Source organism: Haemaphysalis longicornis, unplaced genomic scaffold (genome assembly GCF_048455015.1).
Source record: "Haemaphysalis longicornis isolate Haplotype H1 unplaced genomic scaffold, Haemaphysalis longicornis Haplotype H1 scaffold_1, whole genome shotgun sequence".
Classification (NCBI taxonomy): Eukaryota; Metazoa; Arthropoda; class Arachnida; order Ixodida; family Ixodidae; genus Haemaphysalis; species Haemaphysalis longicornis.
The window spans coordinates 317063351-317084608 of NW_027526203.1; the positions used below are offsets into that span (position 1 = coordinate 317063351).

Genomic DNA, 21258 nt, shown 5'->3' on the forward strand with positions numbered 1-21258 from the left:
CAGACATCTCAAAGTGCTTGCTCACCAGCAACAAAAGCGCTAGTTGCAAATTTGTGTCTTGTTAACGTTACTGCCATCTTGTCCCCTTGAAATTATTCTTGAAAACTAAAGCTACAAAAGCCGGAGTTGAGCATAACCCACCTGTCTATACCACTGCGTCTGGTAAGACCTATTACATCAGGTGGAGCGTACGAATGCTGACAACCGACCTGTGGTCTTGCTCCTTGCAGAGAGCCACCGGTTCTGCCACCGCGTGCAGGACGCCTACACCCTGCGCTGTTGTCCACAGGTGCACGGCATCGTCCATGACACTATCGACTTCGTGCGCGGCATCATCACGACCGAAATGAACAGCGCCACCGACAATCCCGTATCCTTTTGCAGGCTCAGTCGCTGAGGCAAATCAGCCGCGGCAAATGTGTGCTGCGTGTTCCGAGCATTCTGGTGCGAGTCGCTTAATTGGCCGAGCTCGGCATTTCCCCGGAGTCGCTGTACCAAGCTCATCCGCACATTTACTATTTTTGGTCCGCTTGGGTGGACGCAGTTTCCATTCGCGTCCATACCTTAACCTAATCACACCAACTTCGCTTATCGACCAGTGATAAATGCAATCAACTGATTTTAAATTTGGCAGTGAAAGGAGGTAGTTACGGCGATATAGAGGCGCTGATCTCTACGTCATTTTCGTTACTCTTTAACCCCCGCATTTGAAGATTTTCACACAGTGTAGTATGTTATGCTGAAAACGAATATGCAACCAGTTTTTGTCAACGCAGCATTTTAACTTTGAAGATATGTGGTGCGTTATGCTACAATTTTCTGCCCGAAATGTGTACAAGCACAGAAGGTTCCAATCAGCCGGATCTATTTCCAGTTGGGGTCACAGACAAAGCCCCGAAGCGGAAGGCCGCACCTGTGCGGAGGGGGAGCGTTACGTTCAGCGACCGAGCGCCAACGTGCGGGCCTCAGAGCAGAACTGCGCCATGCAGGAAAAGAACGACGCCGCGTGGCGTGCATGCCACAGCAAGCTTGCCTATGCACCTATCTGCAACAAATCGTTATTTAACTTTTGATTAGCTAGGCGCCAAACACTAATCAATCTATACACATCAGTGTTCTAAAAGTGCCCGAGAGCGCATCTCAAAGTTTATCTTTTTCGTGTAAAAACAACGAAGAAATTTTAAGTTATACTAATATTTTCGTAAGATACAGTACAGGAAATATTGTACTTGTGTCAGCAAGTGTCACATTTTAAATATTTTATTGCACCTTTTAATTAATAGGCTCTTGAGTGCAGCAAGAGTGATGAGAATCTGACGAGTACATTTAAAGATACTGTGGGCAACAATTAGTCCCATGGCAAAAAGCTGGTTTGGAGAAAACAGGAAAAGTTCAGAAATGTAGGCAAAAAGGGTCATTTGTAGGTCTTTTGAAACCAATGACTTTGTAAATGTTCACAATAGGAATGGAATATTTTGCAAGTACTTTCTTTGGAAATTGATGATTAAAAGTACAAATATAACATTTGATTTCTTGGTGATTTTTAACACGAAAGAACAGGTTCTGCCCTTAAGATTGAGTTGTGGAGCAAGGGGATCATTATTAGTTATGGTACATTATTATTCAGTTGTATGTGCAAGAGTAATAAGGCAGTGGGTGACAGTGGAGTAATATTTGTAAGAGCGGAATGACGTACAAAATATGGGCATTTGATCTGATTTACGCTTGGGCTGGTTTTGAAAAATGCATTTTCTTGCATTAAGGCCGAGGGGGAAAGGGCAGGGGTGTAAGAAGCAAGTTCTCGCTTACGCCACTATGTCTTCTTTGGTTTCGGTTTTCATATAGAAATTTTTGTCATTACCAACTCGTATGCGCTTCAATGCTGCAAGCAGCCCCCTACTCCTCTACACCTCCGAATCCTTTGTATCTGGCAATGACGTCAGCGTAAAGTAACAAACAAGGCCCTTGCAGGTGCAGCTACAACATGCGTATGCTGCATATAATGCATCTGGACATCTAGACAAAAGTTAGCAAAAGCTCTGTATCCTTAAACTAGAATCCAATGTGCCAGTATGTCTGGCACCATGTTTACACTTTTAATGCATCAAAGGAGGTACGAAAGGCACGTCCGCAGCGTGAGTTTCTGTGCAAGCTCAAAGCTGTTTGCCACTACCTTAAGATTGTAAATACAAGGTCGTTGTTAATGGCTAATGCACCAGCGAGGTGTGGGCTTGCAGCTGGAGCATTACAATTTTTAAAAATCAAAACAGGGGCGCGAGATGATTTACCTCATCTCCACGGAAAGGCTGCTTAGGTCACTTAGGTAGAAAACAGGTGCTTTCCTATGGAAATAGTTGCGTCCTGAACACCTCACGCTTCAGCTGGTGTTCTGCGAGCGTGGCGAAATCATCTCTGGGGGCAACTTCCATGGCGAGTACCCAGCTAAGGCCCTGGACTACTTGGCCATCAGCGTGCATGAGCTGGGCAGCATGAGTGAGCGGCGCACCGAGCGACTCATCAACCCGGCGTACAGCGAGCTGCCAGCCTTCCTGGTGGCAGACGGCGGCCTCAACTCGGGCTTCATGATCGCGCACTGCACCGCCGCTGCCCTGGTGTCCGAGAACAAGGTGCTCTGCCACCCGGCCTCCGTCGACTCGGTGCCCACAAGCGCCGGAACCGAGGACCACGTGTCCATGGGTGGCTTTGCGGCGCGCAAGGCACTGCAGGTGGTGCAGAACGTGGAGCGCATCATCGCCATCGAGCTGCTCTGCGCCTGCCAGGCCATCGAGTTCCTCCGGCCGCTCAAGACTACGGCGCCTCTGGAAGCCGTTTACAAGCTCGTCCGAATGTTCGTCAAGTGAGTGCAAAACAAAACAGCCGGATAAAATACTAGACACGCAGGGACACAGGCGGGCGCCGTTGGGGAGTGTCTCATTGGGGAGTGTGTAACAGCGACTTAAGAACAACTTCTTCCAGCTTGTGAGTACAGCAAGACCTTGTTGCAGCGAAGTCCTCAGATTCGGGAAAAAAGTTCGTTTCAAGATAAGCACAAGGTCAAAAATTTCAATAATAGGATGCACATTCAGAAAATGCCGTGCACCCGAAAACCAAGGCGGAAATTTTGGGAGCCGGAATATGTTCATCTTGCACAGCATAAAAAGAACGGAACCACGGGTAAGTAATAGACACCACATAAGTACACACCACAGTGTGTATCTTTCATTAAAAATTAGTCGATAGTGAGCGTTTGTGGTGTCTATTACTTTTACTTGTTCCGTTCTTTTTACGCTGTGCAGGATGATCCGAAAACCATGCCATTTGTAATTAAAACCCAACACACATATTCGTATCTATAGGCAGAAAACTAAAAACTAGGCACTCTTTCAGAACAGATGCCTCAAGAGGAATCGTTTGAAATTAAAGGCCAACTGCACTCAAATTTTCAGCAACGTAAAAATAATGTCACCTAATAGTACACATACAAAGAGTGAGAAATGCGAAATTCCACGTTTAAGACATGAACGAGAGCGACGCAAAGGGGTCACGACATGGGCGTTTTCGGAACCGAAAATGAATAGAAAAGGCGGCCATTACCAGCGGCCGGTCGTGACATACGTGGTGGAACGGAAGCGGTCGCGCTAGAACCGGCAACCGCTCAGAGCCGCCTTCAAATGCGCGTGGTAGCCTCGCGTTTCGCACTGTTAATTCCACAGAACTACCGCTAACGTTTGCTCAGGATAATGGAGTTAGGCGCAATTCCGACATCGCGTTGCAATCAATCGAAATGAAGTAGACCGTACGACAGTTCTTTTTCCATCAGAATAACGGCTATTATAGTAATCCTTGGCATTGCGAGTAAAAAAGCGGGCCCTTTTTTACAAAGCTAGTTGCTCGTATGATATTGAAAAGCAGCTTTGGTTAGCCGGCTCCTCGGCTGTCACATCGCTCTCTTTGAAGGGAATAAACCGCACGCGAGAGGAGATCTTAACGGTAACTTTTGCGCACTCGATACGGGGACACAGAAAAAGATGACACGAAGACAAGCGCAGTCTTCGCAATCAATCTTTATTTTAGATGCGACGCTGAGAGCACCTCTTGTCGGCGGCCGTGTCCTTCCTGCGTGCGTCCGTCGTCGCCGTCGGCGTCCGCACTCTCCTCCGCTCACCCCCTCTCCTCTCCGATAGCGAACACTCTCTCGCGAGGGGCATTGGATTGGATTCGATTGGATTGGATTGAAGTGGATTGTGTTGCGTCATAGCCGCAGCAGACGCACTGGCGCCGGTGCGTGCCCAGGTGAGAGCGAACACTCTCTCTCAACATCTGCGGGTGTGCGGCCCAGTGCACTCTCACTCCGCCGGTGGGCGGCGCTAGGCGCGGTGCTGCGCATGTGCAGTTCTCTCTCTCCGCAGTCTCCTCTCCTTCGGGCGCGCTGGTTGTGCCGCTCTCCGGCGGCCTTTTGGTCGACGGTTGCTCTCCGCTTGCGCTTGAACCCCCTCAGCGTCGCATCACACAAGGTTTTCGCGAGGGGAGGTGGGCGTAATTTTTACTATAAATTACGTGTAAACAGCTTCGTGAATATCAGCCCAGTATTTTTCACTGCACATCGAGGACCGAATTATAAAAGGGATCTAAAAATATAAGCCAGCTTCCACAGCTAAATCATGCACTAAAACACGAAAAAAGTTACCTACCTACCATTGTTTTCTACTTTCACCAGATACATGTGCGGTTGAAAACATTTTACTCTCAAGTAAACTAAATCTAGCGCTCTACAAAAATAAATACTTCGTTTGGGAATTGAAAAAAATCAAGTTTATTGTTAATGGGAGGAGGAGCTTTGTTAGCTTTCGCACTTTCGCGAATACGACGGCGATATTTGTGCGGATGTATTTGTTACCAAGAGCAAGGCTGATTTTGGCTCACTTAGCAAGTGAGGCAAAAGTCGCGAAAATGTTTATACCCGCGTGTACAACTCCAGTTAGGTCGTGAAATTTTTAGAAAGGTCTAAGGGATCGAGGTGGCGTTGGGCCATCCCAAATATGGCAAATATTGTGCGCGGAAGTGCAAGTGGTCAAGAATTTATAAAATATCCTTTTTTTCTGTGATAGATGCAATAGGAATGACAAATGTAAGGAAATTGTGCGTGTCGCGATATTTTTTTAGTAGAAATATTATTTTCAAATAAAAAGTTTTGCTAGTTCCAGAACGTTCGCAAGCATTTGAACAGTTCGTAGGCTTCTAACCTCTTTTATTGCACTGAAAAAAAAAAAAAGCGGATATTGCTACCTATGCGGTTAGCTTGGGACATGTTATGGCGACGGCGGTACAGCGCGGTGGTGTAGCAGAGAAACCCCGGGCGAACGCGTCCCGGCGACCGGCGGAGCGCCGTGCGAGTCGGCGGAAAAGCGCGAGCTCCATGGGACAGGTTCCGCAACCTCCGTCAAGCCCGTTTTCTTTTGAGTCCGACAGAGCACAACATGGTCCGGCTGGGCCTGTCGTGCTCTGTCGGGGGGGCTCTGTCGGGCCAAGTTGGACGCCGAGGTCGAATTCGCTCGGCGAGCGAATTGTCCGGCTGGAGCCGTCCGGCTGCGCCGTCCGGCTGGAGTTGGCTCCGCCCATCGGCCTTCGGCAACATGGCGGCGGCGAGCTGCGGGGACGGTGTACGTCGCACAACTTGATTGTGATATCAAAAACGACAACGACTTGCAGAAGTCACGACAGACCACCCCGGTCCTGAGTCGGTACTGCGATACGCGTTTATCGTTCGTCTTTTCAAATGTTCGTGCTTTGTGTGGAGCCGAGGCAGGAAATGCCCCAGTACCAGCGTCTGCAGAGTGGTTCGCCGTGTTTTCGTTCTTTATCAACTGTGTAGAGATACGCTCGTCGTGCTCATCGCTAGCGCGAGACGATTGATAAGTCCAAATTCATCGTGGCCCCGCTCTCGCGCGCTCCGAGCTGTCAAGGTCTGTCTCCGCGCTTGGATCATCGATAACGTTCAAAATATGGTCACTGTGAGTGAAAGCAACGCGCAGTGGCGGTCAGCGCTTGTGTATAGTGCAAGTTTTTCATATCAAGTGTGTACGCCGTGCTGTTATCTGTTTGATGTGTCGAAGTTCGGCTCTCGCGATCAGCCGTGTGTGGTGCGTCGCAGTTCTCCCGGAGTTGAATGTGTGTCTGTGAAGCTGCGGCGCCGCTAGCTCCGATACTGCAAGAAACACATCGCATCCGAGGGGTGCACCTTTTACATAACTTTCCCGTTGTATATCTGCGCAGTTGGTAGCGATGTGTGGCGGTGTTTGTGCGTTTTGAAATGCGAGGGTGTTCCCAGTGCTTTAGTGCCGCTGGTGGACTGCGGCGTTCCCAAACCAGCGTCGTGAGTGCTCCGCTAGTTCGCCTATTCTAGTGGCCGCGTGATATGGTGGCAAGTGTGCTTGGTGCAGCAACTGCAGTGTGTGTCCAGGCTGTGCTTTTTTTTTCGCGTTCAGCACTGCCTGGTTACGTGATGTGTGCTTCATGCGAGATGCTGTTTCCGTTTGGGACTAGTTTTCGTGGTCATTTCACTTGCAGCTGTTGCTTGTTTACATATGCCGCATATATGCGCTAGGTAAAGCTTCCATGCACCACTATCCGAAAAAGTACCTTTACTAATGAAGCACATGGTTATTGTAATGTAATCATGCAGTCATGACATCTTCCTGTGAGTAGTGTTTACACACCGGGTTCACAAAATGGTTTCTATCATAAACCTTTTCAAATGCCCATTTACGCTTTTGTTATAGTTGTTTGCTTTAAGCCACACCAAAGTTGGCTATGTTGTGGTCTTCCCTGAACTCTTAAAATACCAGCACTGTCAATCATCAGTGAACATTCTTAAAGCGGAGTTGGGGGTAATTCGTGTTCCTTGGGCGGCACACGTGACTTCTTTTGAGAATCCCTTTTTGCTCCCAACATATCCAGTATCGTTCAGCTTGATTAAGCTCGTCGGATATGAGGGGTCCCAATTTGCTGCTTTGTTGTTTGGTTCTAGTGATGAACTGAAAAACCCGAGCTGTGACTCTGATTAGCTTTAAGATTTTGCCGTAGTGTTCCAGATCGATCACGCCCGACTCAGTAGGCGGCGATGCTGCCGCTGGCAATGATCTTGTTTTCTTCCTTTCCCCTAGTTCGATTTCATCGTATATCGCTTTCGGAACCACTCATTCCCAATATGCATGCGGGACAAATCCACAGTGCTTTGCTCCGCTACAGGGCGTTTTTGGCCAGCTGCATGGCTGGGATGTCGCGAGCTAGATTTTCTCTTCCCGGATAATGTCTACATACGCACTTGTTCGCGAGGCGTTGAATTTTAGTGACTCAGTTGCGTGTGAACTGCTCTCAGCGGCCAACATCTTCATGAATCCAATAGAGTGCTGTTGTTGAATCTGTCCGCAGGTAGATGTTTGATGGCTGTTGCTTGAGGGCTTCCAAAATATAGCCACACAATCGACCAGCGAGCAGGCATGCCATCAGTTCCAGTCTCGCCAGTGTAATTTCCTTGCCTGGTGCAACCCTTTGTTTGCTTACCAGAGTTGTCGATCTTGTACCGTTTTCACCCTCCAGGGTGAGGTAGGCAACTGCCTCATATGGCATTGGACGGGTATCAGGAGAAATGTGAAAGCAGTCCGTCCTCCCTCCATTTGTTTGCGACCTGTAGTACCGGGGTACTTGAACCTCAGGGAGATAGGGAGTCCGTCTAGCTACCTTCCAGGCCGCCGTGCTGTTGGTAGGTAGCGTGTTGAAGTCAATGTTTTTACGCCACACTTCGTGGAACAGGACCTTGGCATGGACAATGAAAAAAGAAAGCCCCCCCCTCCCCCTCCCTTCCCAGTGGTTCATGTTGAACTTCAGCGCAAATGACAAGACGCAGTACGATAGCAACAGGACACACGAAGCGCTGCTTTGTCATGTCGTTTACGCTAGGGTTCAACATGCTTACCAACACTTCCAAGTTTTCACGTTGCGCCCTAGTGGGTCACATATCCACGCCGTTGTTTGTAGCATGGGCCAATTTGTGAATGGTTCTATGCCATGAATACAATCCATACATAGAGAGAATGTTAAGTGGTCGGCACACGGGTCCCACGTACGTCGCAAAACCTTCAGCACACCCGACAAATAACCGGGATGCATGGTATCCCGGGAGTCACGTTGAAATCACTGGAATAGCATTTTACTGCTTCAAACATTTCAGTGGCATTTTTGTACAGCTTCACGGCAGCTTTCTCGCTTCCAGCTCCTGTGAGCACGTCATCCGTGTATGTCTCACAGTTTGAGGGTACTGCTCTTTGTTTAAGTGGTGTTGAAGCATTTCGGGAAGTAGAAATGGGTTAGCCATCACTCTGAAAGGGATGCGGGTCATACAGCAAGTCAAAACTGGTGAAAGTGGTACACCCGGTTTTGGTATTGCTTGAGACCACAGGAAACGCAATGCATCTTTGTCCACCGGTTTTATGCCAACCTTTAAAAATGTTTGTTTGATATCCGACCTTTGCGCCACTTGGTGTCTTCGGGAGTTCAGCAATAGGGTGTATGCACTGGGCTTTTGGCCGTGCAGCAATGCTACCTACACAACGGCCCCGACACCATATCCACAGTTGCATTCTGCCGTGCAGGCAGCATGTTTCCCGATGCAAAACGTGGTTTGCGGCGTGGTGTTGGTAAGAACGTTCGCGTGGGCAGTGTTTTTTTCTGCGTGATTCGTGGGTTTGCGAATGCCTTGTCACAAGGAGTAGTCAGCATTGTTTTTGTTTCGAAATTTCGGACTGTGCTGTGCACACTTCTGCAACCGCAGATCCGAAAGCAGGCCGCACAACAAAAGCAAGCGTTTCGCTTTTTTTTTTTCTGTTTTGAAGCGGTAGCTAGAGCAGTACTTGAAGATGATCTGACTTCAGGCAACGAATTCGCAAAGAAGCTATCGATGATGGGTTTAATCAGTACCGAATCAGGCGTGCCCATTTTATTTCAGGTGGAGACGGCGGCCGTCAAAGCTTTCACCTCATACCTTGCACATGCTTGTAACACGATGTGTTAAGGTAGCCGGCATACTTTATCAATGAGGCTAACCCGACTGTGCATCCAGCCGCAGCCTTGTCTACTTCCAGTGTTTTTAGGTGAATACGTGCACATGAAATGCAACCTTTTTTCAGGTAATTGTGGGCATCCAACTCTTTTGTCGTCTTCGAGTGCTCTTTAATGACCAAGCGCGTTCTGTGCTTATGCACTAAAGCTTGACGTTGGCTATACAATTTGACTACTTCAAGAACAGCGCAGAGATGACGACTTATGGATTGGCAAACTAGAGCAATATGGTTTATCGCTTGTCTCTGCGCTGTTTTTGCAGTATTCAAAGCATGTTCCATAATCTTGTTTTGCTTATAATTTCCACCTCGTCTACATAAAAAAAAAGCACTTGAAAACTATCGGTCGAATCTTTGTCGACGTGGCTGCACCTAATTTTATATACATATGTCACGATTGCTTCCACCGAGAACCTCTGCGTAATTGCTCACCATCATTGGGAGCTTAGGTAGACGTCAGTCATACGTTCAACACACCATAACACTGTTGCCAGAGCACCTCACCGTCTCTCGCACTCCCCAAGAAGCGCGCAGCATGCCTGGGTGGCTCAGTAAAGCCAGTGCCTCGTTGCAGCTTTGGGTGGAAAAATTTTCCTAACTCGAGACACGGTCCTTTGAAGCAACCCAAAAATAAGAAAATCAATGCATGGGGATCACACTGAGATAGTGCAAAGCGGACTACGTTATCAGCGCCTGTCCAACGGTTAGACAGGTGCGGACAGCGGTGCAGAGAGCACTGCACAATGTTTCAAGCATGTGACAAAGTGTGAGGTGAAAGCTTCAAGACCCGTCGTTTCCACTTGGAACGAAACAGGTGCAACAGATTCAGTACTGATTAGTCCCATTATCGATAACTTCATTGTAAATTCGTCGCATGAAGGCGGACTGTCATCGAGCGTTGCTCTACTTGGCTCCGAAGCAGCAAAAAAAAAAAAAAGTGACACGCTTGCTTTTGCCATGCGACCTGCTTCGGATCTTCGGTTGTAGCAAGCGTGCACAGCACAGTCTGGAATTTCGACGCAAAAACAATGCTGACTACTACTTGTAACAAGGCATTCGCAAATCCACAAATCGCTCGAAAAAAAAAACGCTGTCCACATGAACGTTCTTGCCAACACAACACTGCGAACCACATTTCACATCAGGAACGCCGCGGCCCATGCGGCAAAATGCAACCGTGCAGATGGCATCGGTGCAGCTAAGCAAATAGCACCACCACGCATTCGAAAGCCCATTGCATACACCGATAGACTGACTAAATCGGAGGTCAGGTTCAGTCCACTTTCAAAGTTGTTGAAATATTTCGGTGAGTTACTGTGCGATGAAACGTCAAAAACCACCTGAAGCTTGGGAGAGTAACGTGCAACAGCCTAGTGCAGCATGTAGTAAACGGCATCAGCTTCACTCATACTGTCCGTAAGTTTTGCTATCCCTAGCTGGTCGTAGTTTTTGATCACAGCGTCGGTAGTCCTGACACAATTCTGGGGAGTTTAGAAAGTGCCTTATCAAGTGGTATAGTGACATTGGCTTCCAAGGAAGCGCCTTCTTCTAATGTCCATCCATTTATTTGATGGTCCCGCCAAACACAGAAAAATACAATAGAGGCGTGGAAATTTCTGAAATTTCAAACACTTTGCGAATGCTGTTTGCTATTTGATTTGCAGTGCACTTTTATCATTCAAAGTGCTGAATGTTTTCGAGTATTGAAAATTTGGGAATAATTGAGCAGTAAAAGTTGGCTTTGCCGCATGACATTCAAATTTTCTAGCTTCACTGCATGGCATGCCCTCTTTTGTTGACTTTTTGCATGACGCTGAAGTTGTGCAAAAAAGCTTAACATGTGGTCATACTATCACACTTAAAAATAAATGAACAACTGTATACCAACTGGTAGAGGTTTCAGAAGTGTCAAAGGCCCTGGCTTTAACACACCATTTGCTCACTTCTCATTTTTCTTCCACTCAGTTTTTATGTGTACCAACTTTCAGCCTTTTGTCCACCTGCTTGTGGGTCTAGCTTCATTCAACAGCAGAAGATCAAAAAATAAACTAAAAAAATCACTCCACAAAGTGAACACCCTCTTCCAAAACGCTTATTCAGAGGCTGGACGGGCTGCAGAATGCAGAACGCCCTTACTCTATGAAAGAGAACATGTGTCATTTCTTGTGCTACTGCACGCAGCATGCAACCCAACACGAGACAGCGAAAAGAACTCTTGTGCGATTGCTACGAAAAAACTTTTCAGAACTGAATCACTTTTGTGAACTGTAGCAGTCATGCTGACACTGCGCTACGGACAAAGGCTCTAGATTGGTCGACGTTCTATAACTTTGAGATCCTGAGATCTGTTATCCTACTACTGCCATTTTTTTCAAATGTTCCTGATTTATTTCATTCTCCCTCTTATTCATTGTTTCTACGTACTCTTTCCAGATTTTTTTTTTTTCATTTACTGTGTTCACCCTATCTGACGCAGCAAGCAACGCCATTTGTGGAGCTAATGTCTTCAGTATTCATTTCCCAAATCATTTATCTAACATCACTATCATCATCTGGAAGGCTCCCGCGCAATTACAGCTTTCAGCCCCATTTCATGCAGCAATGGCCTCGGTCTGCCTTACATGGTTCTTCCACTACACCATTCCTGTTGCACTAAGCTCATGTGCTTGCGCTTTGTGCATAAAGTAACCGACAGGTGTCCTGAGCTCGAGAATGCCTAGATTGGGCTGTGTGTCGACCTGCCATTCCAGGTGCAGAGGCACAAATGAACGGGTGTAGCACTTTTGTCTTCTGTCTGGCTCCAAGCGTAGGGAGAAGTGGAAAAGGGCACTAGAACGGTCGGAAGCTGACTGTTTTAGCTGTGATTGTAAGAGCGTTTGATTTTATGAGGAGTACTTTGATGGTATTGGCATTATAGTAACTTGCAGCTTTATTGGCAGCGGGCATGTGTTTTTGCAAAAAGATAAAGCAAGGCGCTGCAAATGAACTGTGTTTTCGACCTCTCAACTGGTTACATTGATTTGATTGATTATGGGGTTTAATGCACCAAAGCTACACTTGGACTATGAGGCGCGCCGTATTAAAGTACTCTGGATTTATTTTGACCTCCTAAATATCTTTAAAATATGCCAAAATCTCGACATGAGCATTTTTGCTTTTTGCCTTTATGGTCGAGTCCCAGTCATGCTGCACGTGCAATCAAAGCTCCTTTGGAGTTTCTTCGGAGCACAGAACTGGACAAAGTTTTGTCATTGAAAATTTTGGCCGCATCAAAAGACATCTTTTCGTCTTCACGTTTTATTTTGTTTGTTTGTTTTTCTTCTCTCATTTAGCGTAGCAAGCCAGCCCGACGGCTCGGCTAACATCGCTGGTCTCCATTAAAGTTATTCTCTCTCTCTCTCTCTAAGCCATTGTATTGGTGTTGAGTGCATAGACTTTTTACTGATTGCAAGAACATAGTGTATGTGATGATGCTCAAGTATCAGTTTATAACTAAGGCTAAATAATTCATGTATCTATAAATATCTGGGGCCTATCTGTTTTTGTACATAGCTGTCTTGTTTTGAAATAAAATTATATCGGCGAGTTTTATTTTGTGTGGGGTATACACGTCGTGTTCTGCCGTGAGTCTTCTGCAATTAGTGTGAGGCCAATTTTTCTTCAGCACCTCCAGCTGCCCTTGTCACTAATTTTTTAAATTTTTATTGAAGTGTGTACTGCGAACCAGAGGCCCAAGAAGGAAGGGCATAAAGGTGTGAACAAGATCATAGATACCAGCAGTTCAGCATACAACATGTGGCAGCAATGAGAAAGAACAAAAGGTTAAAATAAACTAAACATTTGCTTCTATGTATTCAAATTAATTAAGACATATGTTCAGGCGTATTTTTCCAGTCGATAATACATGTGGGAAAAAAAAATTTCAACCGGTGTGTAGAACGGGTGAAAGAATGAAAATGGTAATGATGAATATTATTTTGAAGTATGTCGTGGTCTTGTATCTAGGCCAAGTTTGTAGCATAACAACAGCAAAAAATTTAAGGCATTAAGATTTCTTTTTTCCCTAGTGTTTCAATCGCACCAGTTTGCATGAGCTCATTAACAGAATCCTTGTGCCCATAGTTAGAATTCTAAACAGTGAACAAATGTAAGATGCAAAAACTTTCTCCTTGACTAATATTCGAATCCCATAATCTTATATGACCTCACAAAAAGAATTTGTGCAATTATATTTAGAATAAATAAAGTCAACAGCCTTTCTTAGAGCCTTTTTAACCAATTCGATATTATTTCCTCTATAGGGGTCTGAGACGGTGCAGGCATACTGAAGTTTCAATCAAATTAAAGTAGGGTACAAAAGTAATCTAACTTTTGCTGGAGTATCGGTGAGTTTATGATTTATAAAACCGACTTCATGACAAGATGAGGAAACATTGGTTTTTATATGTGACTTCAGCTCAAGTTGCTAGTTTATACAATAGCTAGACGAGTACATTTCTGAGCTTCGGGCAAGTTTTCCTGAAAAAGGGTAAAAAAGTGTGAGTGGACTCTTTTTGTTGACGATATGAAGGGAGACTGCAGTCATCCGGTTTTAACCCCGTAGCCCACACATGACTCCAGGAGGGGATATTATAAGAAATAGTGAAATTGCCAGCATATAGCGAAATATGTCTAGGCTCATTTACAATGGAAATATTTCATTACAGAAAATTTAAAGGAAAGACCAAGGGCACTACCATGGGGACCATTAGAAGTAGGAGGAGAGTGTCAGCTATTCACTCCAATCCGATGAACAAGCAGTAACCCAGGCTGCAAGAAAGGAGCGGGGAGGGTGGGAGGCAGTATGTGAATTGATTTTTTGAAATTAATTTGGCCAGACGGCTGGTACCCTCAGTAAGTGCAGGTGGTGGGACTGGCCTGCTCCTGTGAGGGATAAAAAAAAAACTTCCATTCTGCTGTATGAATCGCTCATGCGTTCTGGTATATGGCCACCATATGCAGACGTGTATGGACGCCTGCTTTTACAAACCTCGGACCAGGTTCTAAGCCTGTGCTAATTTGCAAACAAAATCTGTGTCGGAATCAGCATAATTAACTGTAAACAAATGTACTTGAAACATGCAGCAAAGCGTTAAATGTGCCTACCTGTGTTTTCTGTGGAAGTTATTAGTAAAACTGTTGACCTGGATGGGAGCCTTCGTACAGTCGTCCAGAAAAGGTAATCTCGTTGTAGAACACAAAGGTCAAAGCTGGCATCGCCATAAAAAAAAAAAAAAGAAAACACTGCGGTGACGGTCGGTGGAACTACTCCGGTTTTTGCCAGTTCCTAAATACGATCGCTGACTGTCGTAGTTCCACAGGCGCGTAATCGCAAAATGAGTACATAAATATGTGTTTAAGAGATGCGGACATGATGTTAAGGCAACAACTATGCTGCCGATATTCCCATACCAAAATTTTGTACCCTGCGTCGCAGAATTTAAAATACCAGTGCTCATTGCAAATGACGAAAGAAGCGCTAACATTTGCCGCAACGACGCAAATAGACAGCCCGTGCGCACCGTATCAGAATGCGATGCGCTGAACGGTCAAGAGCTTGTTTCTGCGTAATCATAGAGCGCTGCTACGTACGTGGACGCATGTTACATTGCTGGGAGAGCGATTATGCTTCAAAGAACAGTCTTGCCGCATGAGATTCGGAAAAACGGGAAGATTTTGCGCCGTCGCCGCTTCATAATCCAAGCCAGAGTGACCCTGCCCGAGCCAAGCTGCAGCATCGCCGGGCATGCACTGGTTTATGGGAAGCTCTCCAATGCGCTTGCGTCTACATAGACGTTACGGCTGCAGGCTGATTAAGTCTAGCGAGATCAACATTCGCGCCATGCTGAGGGAAATAAACTCAAATTTTCTCAAATGACCATAATAGCTGTTTGAGCGTAAACAAAAAGTACTATAAGGTCGGACGAACCAATCACAATATTCGATTCAAGTGACGTCTTTGGCCCGACACTGCTGTCGGGGTCCTGCTCCCGAACGCAAAAGAAAACGGCCGCCCGACACAAACTCGCGTGTCGGACCGACAAGTCGGACCCGACATGTTGGATCCGACTTGTCGGACTCAAAAGAAAACGGGCTTCACAGGCCGCTCGGAACTTGTTTCGGTGACTCTCCGCCAGGCGCAAACGTCGTCTGCACGAAGCTACTTTGAACGACGGTACCTAGTGTGCTGTGTGCTTACGAAGCTTAGGATTTCGCCATGGTGATTTTAAGAGCATAGACTACTTATTTCGATCAAATTTGGACAAAGAAAAATTTGAGTGCAGTTGGCCTTTAAAGGCCAACTGCACTCAAATTTCACCTCGACCGAATTTATTTCTGATGCGTAGTAAGTGCCCCCAAATCAGCTGGGACACAAGTGGTAGCCCCGTGAAGCACCTCGTTAATCAGTCAGAAGCGTTTAAAAAAGCTCCGCCGCAGACCACGCTCCATATAATGAAATTCATGAGGTACCTGGAAAACTGTTGTTGTGGAAGCCTCGTCGTTGTGAATTTGACACAAAAATTAAAACTTGGGAGGACATGCCAAAGCTTTAGTGTTCAAGTAATCACTCGGTGCAAGCAGTTCACTCTTTTTTGACAGAAGTGCTATTAAGTGATTGACACTCACTGGTCTGTTGCAGAATATTGCTCAGTGACTGGCAGTCAGTGATCAGTTGCACAACAGTGTCTTCACTGCGTGCCTCTTGCACTGGACACACCAAGTTCCTCGGGTGACACACCCCGAGTGCTGTCTTCTACTGAAGACGCACCACTGTAGCAAGCACTTAATTTTTATAATCTTTTGATCATTTATGAAACTTTCACTTTTACCTCTTACCTGACAGCACTTTTGTCGCAGAGTGCTCTGAATCACGCTCTTAGCTGGGCATCAAAGGCCAACACCTTTTCTAGCTGGGAATTGGCGGAGGATTTGCTCCTCCTACGGATACAGCCCTGACCTTGTGACAATAGCTCTCTTCTATTTGGCCTGCACTTTCTGCATGAGTTCAAGATGAGTTCAGCCAGTTCAGCGCAGGCACCGCCACTGCAGAACCGGTCCTGCGCTTTTGTCCTCTGCTTCTGCACGTCCTCCCTAGGAAGTGCAGGGAAAGCCGTGAACTCAACCTGAACTATCTGCACCGTCGGTAAATCTAAGAGAAAAGTGCAGGCGCCGCGCACTGCACTCGAAAATCGAAGAGGCGAATGCTGCACTACCTGAATGAGTGCAGCAAAATCGAAGACACCAAATATCACACTGTACCAAAATGTTAAAGCAACATTAAAGGTCAACGGCACTCAAATTTTACCACGACCAAATTTATTTTTAATGTGTAGGACAAGAGTGGTAGCCCGTGAAACGCCGCGTTAATCAGTCAGAAGCGTTTACAAAAGCTCTGCCGCAGACCACGCTGCACCTGCCGGCAGATCGCGTAAACAGCCATGACGCGCCACGGCCGGACTGGAGGAGCGGCGAGCGTGCGCGCCCGCCGCTCCTCCAGCCCGGCCGTGGACGCGCCTGTGACGTTCCAGCCAACGGGGCCTTATTCCTGTCCAGCCACGCAGCTGGAGAACCGGTCGAGCGTCGAGCTCTGCTGCGCACGCTTCACCCATGTGCTACCCCGTGCGCGCGTAGAGCTTGCGCGCCGACTTTCTCCCGAGCTGGTGACTGTCCGGCCGCTCGCTGGACGGCTGCAACGTCACAATGACCGCGCTCTCCTCGGTTTCGGTTTCAAAATCGCCGATTTTCGCTGACCGGTTGCGGCGTCCACGCGGTATTTCAGCTGTTGAATTTTGCATGTTGCTTTCTTTTTAAGCAGACTATACGAAAATAGGGGTTTAAAGAGGTCGAATATTTGAGTGTAGTTGGCCTTTAAGCTCCAGGTAATGTAAATTTATAAAAATCACAGATAGATGAGACAAAGAGGATAGAGTTTGTGCTGTTTAAATATGAATCTCAATCACCTGCCTCAAATTTCTCTTTTGTTGCAGGTGAATTTAAATTTGCTTGTTTGTGCACACATCACTTAGCTCTAAAAATGTGATGACTGCCTTCTTTTGTATTACAATCTTGGTTCTAAGCAAGTACCTCAAGGCCACTTGATGCATCTCATATCCTAGCACAACTGAAACAATTGATAGACAAGCCATCTTTCTGAAAAAAAGATGTGGACACCAGCAAAAAAAGTAATATAGAACCTTGGATACACCAAATGGGGCGGGAGGGAGGTGATAGCCTGACCCTTAGGAGAGAAAGAAGAAAGAAAAGACAGCGTGGTGTCCTTTGAACAGGTGCACCTACCATCACGTGTGCTCATAGACTGTGAGCAGGACATCCCATCAGTGCATCTATGGTTACGCCCCTCCTCCCCCCTCACTCCAACTCAATGTCTCATATCAGTGTTTGCATAAAACAGTGCCATCAAGTCGAGCGTCATGACTACTGGAACCAGAGGCACTCTATCTGACTAGTAGAATGACTAGAAAGTTACTTACCCACCACACCACAAGGACAAATACTTTGCTGTCGTTTTAGCACAAGCATGCAGAGACTGGAAGATGACTTGTCAGTCATACCCACACAGAAACACGCCTTTATTGTATGATCACGGGAGCAGAAAGACCCCAATAACAGTATCAGTTGCCATAGCCCAACCTTCCCCCCTCTAGAAATATTCTCTGCATTCCCTTTCATGTAATCGCCTTAACCTTCAGACGTGTGCATGGCTGTGTGACGGGAAGCTGCACATGCATGGCCTTGTATTGTACACATAAGTGGATTTTCCCAGATTTACTTCAGCTGTAAGAGGACTCATCTATGTCAACTATGTGCTTAACTGCCGTTGTGATTTGCGCTCACTTGTTTGTTCATTTTAAGTGTTTCAAACCTTTTGGACCATCATTTCTTGCTTTCATGAGACAAACCTAAGTCCAAGCCCAGCAGACTCAACCCGAAAAACACTCTCTTGTCACACTAGGTCTTTCATAACTCCCTACCCATGTAGCCGATGGACAAAGAGACCGCACCTTCGATTTTTTTTATTCTAGGACACAGTGCCTCATTGCCTCCTTTAAAGGGGCTTTAAATAGGCTTCCCAAGGTCGCCATTTCAATCATGCAATCGCTCTGGTACCTCTTCACGACAACATCTACACCAAATATCACACCTCTGCGTAAAGCAGGGGCCGCACAAACATGCAAAAAATATCGTTCTTTCTTCCCTTGTTTACCTGAAAATCCTCGTCGCCATTCTGCCGGACGCAGCCCCCATGGCACACGAGGCACTGAACAGTACAGCGCCACTATTGGTGGGCCCCTTTAAATGCTGTAGCCAATAAGCGTTCCCAGCTCTAGGGGAAACGCGGGTGCACGTTTCGGCGGTTCTGGCGAGTGGCACTCCAGCAGTGGCGGCACGGTGTATCTTAAAGGCCAACTGCACTGAAATTTTCACCAACGTAAAAATTATGTCATGGTACACATAAACAGAGTTCTAGCTGCAAAATACTGCATTTCAAGCAGGAACGCGGGCGACGCAAACGGCTTGTTAAGATTGGCGTTTTCGGAACAGAAACTGAAAGAAAAGGCACCCATTACGGGCGGTCGGATGTCACATAGGTGATGGAACGGAAGCGGGCGTGTCCGTGCCGGCGGCCGCTCGCAGCAGCCTCCGAATTCGCGTGCTGTTATTCCCACAGAAGAACTTCGACTAACATTCTGCCAAGGTGCAGTTTCGTTAGCTTTTGCACTTCGCGAAGACAACGGCCGATATTTGTGCGGATATATTTATTAAAATGAGCAAGGCTAGTTCTAGTTCACTTAACGAGGGAGAAAAAGGTAGCACTAGTAGTGTTTCTACCGGTGCCTACAACAACTCAAGTCAGGTCGTCCAACCTTTGGAGGTGTCTAAGCGTTCGAGGTGGAGTGGGGCCAGCCCAGATAGAGCAAATAGTGCTCGTTGGAGTACAAGTGGCCAAGGATTTATAAAAGATTTTTTGTGGCAGATGCAACACGAATGATAAATGGACAGGTTTAGTGCACCTTTTGAGCTATTTTTATGAGTAAAAATATTATTTTCAAGTAAAAAGGCATTGCTAACTCCAGAAACATCGCAAACGTGTGCATAGTTTGTTGGCTTCTAAAGGGCTGCAGATATTGCTACCCATGCAGTTAGTTTTAAAACATGTAGTGCTGATGGTGGGACAGCGTGGCAATGTAACAGAGAAATCCCCAAAGAATGCATCCCTGCGCGCAGCAGTGTGCCATGCCAGACGCCCGGACAAGCACGAGCTCCACAGGACAAGTTCCTCTTCTCCGTCACAGGCCATGCAGAACTTGTTTCGGCGACTCTCCGCCAAGTGCAAACGTCATCTGCTCGGAACAACTTGGAACGCTTGCAGTTATTGTGCTAAGTGGGTATCTGGCTTAGAACTTTGCCATGGTGATTTTTACCACATAAACAACTTATTCGGATCAAAATTGGGCAAAGAAAAATTTGAGTGCAGTTGGCCTGTAATAGGGACGAGTGTCGATTGTTGCAATCTGTCACAAGAGCTTAGCTGAGTTTGCCAATATACCGCATCGTTTACAAGGTATGAATAACGCTGAAAAACACGGAGCGTCTCTGCAGGCGGGAACACGCGGGACTGCGGCAAGCACGGTCAACAAGGAGTCAGTCAACTGTGCGCACGATATGGCATACACCGCAGCAGCCAAAACTTTGAAAGCGTCAACGCACGGCATGCCCCCAAGGGCGGGCTTTTCTGCACGACGCAAAAGCTGTGCAAAAATGCCTAACATGTGTAAGCCTTGCAAGAAACAAGGGTTTGCTGACTCTGATGTACTATAGCTGAAGTGGAACACTAAATGTGTACATACATAGTATAAGTTGAAAAGTTTCCCGTCACCATACTGGCATCAGTGAGAAATCATGAGTTATTACTTGTTGGCCTATGGCTAGCAAGGGCCTTTTTTCCATGACTGGAGGTACTGTTGCCAGACAAATTTAAGTACTTCCTGTATTTGCCGCATGTTTAGGAACACGCATTTAAAAGTTTCATTGCACTGCTTTGGCATTGTGTCTTAACCTGTTAGTTTTAACTTTTTGTACCATTTTCTCACACTTTTTCAAAAGTTCAAATTTCGAATTTTATGTGCCAAGCCTACACCTAGGCTATGAGGCGCACTGTAGTGGAAAGCTCCGGGTTAATTTTGACCACCTGGGCATCGTTAACTTGAGGCCTGTTTTTGCTTTTGTGTGCCCATCCAAAAGCAGCAGCAACGTCTGAGAATCTAACCCGCATCATTGGGCTCAACGGGACAACGCCGTAACCACTGAGCCATCGTGGCAGGCTTACCAGTCACACGTCTTGAGTCCCAAATGCCTAAGTTATCATTTTTTGTAACTATGCTTTAGAGTCTCTCTACAAACTAAAGCAAAAATATTTGTATTCAAAAAAGTTAGATTAGATTCGAAGTCGGCTTTCACTATTCATGTTTGAAATTATTCGATTCAATATGCAGTCGAGCTTTACTATTCATGTTCAATTCACAGTCCGAAATATCATATTTGTACACGTCTAATATGTATCGAAGCTTGAAAAATGAAAATGCACAGGCAGCACATTTCTTTGCGTAGACGGCAAGCAAATACAAGAAAACAAATATTGCTTATGCGCAAAGCTAATCCTATGGTGCTGACCAGAAAGTTAGCTTCCCTATCTGACAACCTGATTTCGACTGTTCTTTGCAATGTAAAATGCTTCTACTATCTCGCCTAGCGTCACTACATAGCTTATTTAGTGACGCTAATCTCGCCAGTAAGCCGATCCCTATGTTTATAAACCACCTCTGTGTCACTGAATCACGGGATGCATCCATACAGTGCGCATCCTTCCTGAGGTTATTCTTATGGTCCTGCAGGCGTATATTAAGGTATCAGCCAGCTTTGACCATGTACACGGATCCCACCTGATAGAAGAGTACAGTGGCTTTAGTCTACATTGAACAAAAGAAACGTTTTACCTTATCTTGCACCCACCCCACTTACATAGCTGCGTTGCCATGCAAATTTATTTTGAAAAAACCATATCAATGCCATACCAGCCCAC

General features: G+C 46.3%; 1 protein-coding gene across 2 annotated transcripts in view; it reads left to right on the forward strand.

Moving 5' to 3' along the window:
* The window catches only part of LOC144150968 (histidine ammonia-lyase-like), a 61228-nt gene that overhangs the window by 34839 nt on the left and 5131 nt on the right, over nucleotides 1-21258 (forward strand). For both annotated transcript variants that reach the window (XM_077682271.1, XM_077682276.1), the window contains 2 exons: nucleotides 231-370; nucleotides 2382-2857. In XM_077682271.1, the coding sequence (XP_077538397.1) occupies nucleotides 231-370; nucleotides 2382-2857 (616 nt within the window). The remainder of the gene's footprint in view (nucleotides 1-230; nucleotides 371-2381; nucleotides 2858-21258) is intronic.